The sequence below is a fragment of the Mytilus trossulus genome, chromosome 5, assembly GCF_036588685.1.
Source record: "Mytilus trossulus isolate FHL-02 chromosome 5, PNRI_Mtr1.1.1.hap1, whole genome shotgun sequence".
Lineage (NCBI taxonomy): Eukaryota > Metazoa > Mollusca > Bivalvia > Mytilida > Mytilidae > Mytilus > Mytilus trossulus.
This window is the reverse complement of record NC_086377.1, coordinates 4,148,087-4,154,287: the sequence shown is the minus strand read 5'-3', so window position 1 is coordinate 4,154,287 and position 6,201 is coordinate 4,148,087. Positions and strand designations below refer to the sequence as shown.

At 33.9% G+C, this 6,201-nt stretch overlaps 1 protein-coding gene across 1 annotated transcript; it reads right to left on the bottom strand.

The window, feature by feature from the left end:
* Positions 1 to 379: 379 nt before the first annotated feature.
* LOC134719365 (uncharacterized) lies at positions 380 to 2,625 on the bottom strand. The gene is made up of 2 exons (XM_063582369.1): positions 1,690 to 2,625; positions 380 to 612 (listed from the first exon to the last, which is right to left on the bottom strand). Exons 1-2 carry the CDS (start codon positions 2,621 to 2,623, stop codon positions 386 to 388), a joined length of 1,161 nt encoding a protein of 386 aa, XP_063438439.1. The 5' UTR covers positions 2,624 to 2,625; the 3' UTR covers positions 380 to 385.
* Positions 2,626 to 6,201: the final 3,576 nt, after the last annotated feature.

Genomic DNA, 6,201 nt, shown 5'->3' with positions numbered 1-6,201 from the left:
TCCATTCGTGTGGTGTGCTTGAGCTTTAATTTTACAATATATTGAGTGACTTTACGTTTTTACACTACGTTTTGACTTCACGTTCTGTCTTGGTTTTTTTTAGTTTTCGTTTTTTCTCGTGGTTGTTTTGTTATAATATTGGGTAATATTATACCACTAACGTATTAAACGTATACAAGTTTGCCTTGTTTTAAGCTAGTTTCAATTTATGTTATGTCGATTCGCAATTGAAGCATCACATTATGAACGTCATTTCTCTGCGTTTCTTCCCTACATTTAAACACACACACATATATAAATAATTGCCAAAAACAAAAGAAGCGTGTCAGGAAATACTTGTAATTGTAAAGAATTTCTAAACAAAATAGATGTTACCTTGTCGTGTTTAGTAAGCCTTTGGTTTACGCATGCCTCCAATTAGTCCAACGGAAGGTCGTCTGTTGATACCGCACCCACGGTAACCGCAATTACCGGAAGCATTAGTAGCCCACCATGGCAGCCATTTACAACATGTTCTGTTCCACCAAGAAAAGAAGGGCAGACGACATTGACTGCTGATTTGTATTTCTCCCTGACGACAGGACCAGCTACGACAGGTACACCACCATCTTCCTGTAAAACAATAAGGAACTGGAAGTCTCAGAATTTAAGCATTCTTGGTAATACTTGCAAATGTGTACAGCAAAATTAGCGAGCAATTATACTATCAATAGACCTGTAGATTCTAAAAAGGTGAATTAACTTTACGATTTGAGGTTTTAAGTATAAATAAAGTAATTCCAGTTTTCATAAAAAAAACAATAAGTATATTTTGACACAGCATATAGTTCGGGTTTTTTCTTTGAATAATCGTTTGTATGGACATTAAACATCAATATACAATGATATTGTTCATGACAGAAACATAATTCTATGATAGGATGATATTTTTTTAATATATAAAGCGCAAATAATTGCAAAAAGATTGACAAAGATCATATTTCAAATATGCAAGATTTGATTTGTAAAATTGTGAGTAAATCAAGTCATCATGTTAAACAGTATCGAATTATGAACGCAAAACCAGTTAGTGACATGGACAATAACACTCAACAGTGACGAAAAACGCTAGTTTCATCAAATAATTGCCACTCGAATCAAGGGGTTTAAGACATTCATAAAACAATGAAATTTATTTTATGATAACAACTGTTATTCGTATATCGATTATTTGTATTTGTTTCAAATAATGTTCTCTTTACTTATAAGATATACGAACTCGCCAACACTTGTACTGGTTTTTTTTAGATGTTCCAATATTAATGCCTTCAGCATAAATAAAGAGACCCCAACTGTCGAAAAGCTAACTGTTTTAACATAAAATGTACCGTTTATTTTAGTTTTGAAATGTTGTTAAAAAAATGAGATAATTCAGACAATATCTAATAAAGAAATACATGCTGATTAAGATCTCCTGAGTTATATATCGATATAAAAGTACATATATATGTATGAAGTGTTAAGGATTGTGAACCGAGTCCTCAATATCATATCTTATATATAGGCTCAAGTTAGGAAACACATACACAAAAACGACAATGTGTGGATAAAAATTACTAGTAGTTTAATGAATTTGAGGTAACATAATTTTCTTAATTTTCCATTTTTTTTCTATATCAAAATCAAATAAACAAGGAAAGCGGTACATACCTGCTCCAAATCCACCACCATTATTTCCTCGGTACCCATATGGCCCACCCGGTCCAGATCCTGGTCCTGCACCTCCGGGACCACTACCTATACTGCCTCCTAAACCAAATGGCCAACTAGTACCAGAACCCGGTCCTGCACCACTGGGACCACTACCTATACTGCCTCCTAAACCATATGGCCAACCAGTACCAGAACCCGGTCCTGCACCTCCGGGACCACTACCTATACTGCCTCCTAAGCCATATGACCAACCAGTACCATAACCCGGTCCTGCACCTCCGGGACCACTACCTATACTGCCTCCTAAACCATATGGCCAATCAGTACCAGAACCCAGTCCTGCACCTCCGGGACCACTACCTATACTGCCTCCTAAACCATATGGCCAACCAGTACCAGAACCCGGTCCTGCACCACCGGGACCACTACCTATACTGCCTCCTAAACCATATGGCCAATCAGTACCAGAACCCGGTCCTACACCACCGGGACCACTACCTATACTGCCTCCTAAACCATATGGCCAATCAGTACCAGAACCCGGTCCTGCACCTCCGGGACCACTACCTATACTGCCTCCTAAACCATATGGCCAACCAGTACCAGAACCCGGTCCTGCACCTCCGGGACCACTACCTATACTGCCTCCTAAACCATATGGCCAACCAGTTCCAGAACCCGGTACTGCACCTCCGGGACCACTACCTATACTGCTTCCTAGACCATATGGCCAACCAGTACCAGAACCTGGCCCTGCACCTCCGGGACCACTACCTATACTGCCTCCTAAACCATATGGCCAACCGATTACATTTCCCTGACCTGGTATACTGCTACCTAGGGGAACACTACTGACCTTATTGAGTGCCAAAGTTTGCTGAAAAGACAAAAGTATCGTCAAAATGGTAAATAAGCTTCTTGGTGTAGCCATTTGTACTGGGAGAATGTCCTGTGAGAACCTATACCACATCTTTCTGTATTTATACAAACCTATCACCAGCTGAGAACAGTAAGAAAAACTAATATAGAAAGTGATTGAAATCACACCATGCACTCGATCGTCTTTTTTTTCGATAATTTTATGTAACTTTTCTTTGATTCGTTTATTTGAACATTAATAAAGGTTAAAGGTTAAAGATTGAAACAAATAATCAAATGTAACACATGCTATATGTCAATTGATCGTAAACAAGCTTATTACCACAAAACACGTTTCTAAAGACCAATTCAACATTACTTTTGTAATAAAATATGCACTTTTATTTAGGTGTTTCTTAATATACAGTAGAGCAAACCCGTGTTAAACACAACTTTAGATTGATTAACGTCTGACTAATTTATTGACCAGATCATTATACAGAAAACATCGTGACAGACTTTTACTCACTGTAAATCTAGAAATAATTCCATGCATTTCTTATCGCGATATTTTATGATGATACAAAATAATGCAAAACCAATTAAAACCTTTTAAGTCAAACCCGCATGCTTAAACATTTATCAAATATAAAATAGCCTCTTCCAAGTCAGGTGCCTGTAATTCAATGGTTTTCGTATTTTTTTGGTGTTTTTCGTTCATGTTTTGTAAATACATATTAATTATGTTTGGAGTGTTAAAAATTCTTTAGAGGTTTTAAATAAAATACATGCTTTTATCCGTTTGACGTGGCTCGGTACTTATACATCTCGTCAATGTGTTTGTATTGGCTTTAATTTTTTGTGATTTGTTTTGTATATGTGACTCTTTGTTTTTTTTGTTGTTTTTTTTGTTTGTTTTTTTTTGTTTTTTTTTTCTTATAACGTGACTCTGTACTTTAAAAGATCCCGTCAGTATGATATTGGTCTATAATATGTCATTATGATATATTTCTATTATGAGTTACTATATACGTTGAACCACAAACGTCAAAATCATTCAATGGCGTAGTGGAATTAACAATTTTTGGATTCTCATAAATTCTATGTATAACTTTTGGACTAGTTTGAATCTCGGTCTATTTCTGTAATTTATTCTTACATACTTTTGATTTTTTAACCCTGTATGCGTACATTGCCTATGTAAATTTTAAAATTGTTTGTTTGCACATTGAACGACAAATGTATGTGACGTAAATAATTTGTCTGACGTCAGACACTCAAATCAATCCATGTGTTCGTAGATAGTAGATGTTTTTGTGTCCTGTTAAATTGTTCCTTTTAAAATATTTGGATTCTCATAAATTCTATGTATAACTTTTGGACTAGTTTGAATCTCGGTCTGTTTCTGTAATTTATTCTTACATACTTTTGATTTTTAACCCTGTATGCGTACATTGCCTATGTAAATTTTAAAATTGTTTGTATGCACATTGAATGACAAATTTATGTGACGTATATATTTTTTCTGACGTCAGACACTCAAATCAATCCATGTGTTCGTAGATAGTAGATGTTTTTGTGTCCTGTTAAATTGTTCCTTTTAAAATATTTGGATTCTCATAAATGCTATGTATAACTTTTTGACTAGTTTGAATCGCGGTCTATTTCTGTAATTTATTCTTACATACTTTTGATTTTTTAACCCTGTATGCGTACATTGCCTATGTAAATTTTAAAATAGTTTGTATGCACATTGAACGACAAATGTATGTGACGTATATAATATTTCTGACGTCAGACACTCAAATCAATCCATGTGTTCGTAGATAGTAGATGTTTTTGTGTCCTGTTAAATTGTTCCTTTTAAAATTGTTATACGATGATGACTGATGGACCCATATTTTGACTATTTTATTAATTGTGACTGTTTATTTAACGCATCATGTAAATGTAGCGAAATTTGATGAGACTGTTATTAAAGTGAGAGGGTTAATCCACCATTTTCTACATTTGAAAATGCCTGCACCAAGTCAGGAATATGACAGTTCTTGTCCATTCGTTTTTGATGCGTTTTGTTTTTTTATTTTGCCATGTGATTATGGACTTTCCAAATTGATTTTCCTCTGAGTTCAGTATTTTTGTGATTTTACTTTTTAATGGTCCTTATAATTCTGTTGAAAGTTATGATTTTTCTACCTGGTACACTACACTTCCACACAATTTTATAAAAAAAAAAATTGAATTTGATAAAATTGTTTTCCGCGAATCTCATTGTTATTTTTTTTGCTGTTACTTGTTTAAAGCTTTTTTCTGTAACGAAAAAGGAAAGTATGCTAGATAAACTTACTGAAAATGTGAGGATATGAGTGAAGCTTTCAATTTTCGGATAGATATTATTTATATACGTTTAGGCGATAAAATGTATCGTCAGGTAGAAGGTATGCCTATGGGCACTACATGTGCCTCTTCAATTGCAGATTTATTTATATATTGCTATAAATTTCAATTTTTGACCAAACTCAGTGAAGACCCATCAATGTTATATTTAGTTGTTACATTCAAAAATACCTGGATGATATTTTTTCGTTTAATAATCAAGAGTTCTCGAAATATACTTCCGAAATTTACCCAACAGAACTTATTTTCAGTAAATCTAACATAAACAGCAGTAGTTGCCCTTCCTAGATTTAGACATTTCAATTTCAAACGGGAAACTACATACTAAAGTTTACAGCAAAAGAGACGAGTTTTCATTTCCTTTTGTTAATTATTCTTTTTTAGATGGCGATTCACCTTTAGTTTCCCCCATACGGTGTTTATATATCCCAACTCGTTCGGTTTGCCCGTGTGTGTTCTGATGTCATATATTTTATCGAACGTAATCAATGCATCACTGGGAAATTGTTGTGTCTGGAATTTCGATACCATAAATTACTTAAAACTTTTACTAAATGATTTCATAGATACAAAGATTTGATTCATAAATTTGGCTGTGAAAACTTATGCCTATCCTAAATTTTACTGCTATATTGTACTTAAAGCGAGAACATCGTGTAAACTCATCGAACCTTTAAATAAACTTATAAATAAGGGTTATCGCCCCGATATTGTAATTATATCTCTGAATATAGTTTACATTGACACTTATATCAATTGAGTCATTAGCAAATCAAAACATAACAAAACTGTGTCTTCTTTTGAGACGAGATGTAAAGATACACAAACACGTTATATTTTTATCTCTATAGAAGTAGGTCCTCAGTATCCTACTACCTGTCGATACATTTAATTTTGACATTACACAAGTCATGTCTTCTCTGACTGTTCATGACGTTAAATACTAAATCCTTGGGATGTGTTTTAGTTGATTTCAGTCTCTGATGCATGATCTTTTTGTATTAATTGTGTTTGGCTTTTAACTAGCTGTTAGTAACTGAGAGTACTTTCAAATCGTTTTTTCTTGTTAATTCGACCTGTTGTTACTGTTTATATTGCTTTTTTATTAGTTGATATTAAAATGGATGTTTATATACCAGCTTTGCTTATTTGGTATATCTTCTTATTTTCACTTTTTCGTAATACATTTGTATAAACTTTAAGATTATTCTTTAAAATCTGTACGGGGAAGTTTCCGATTGATCTAATTGTATA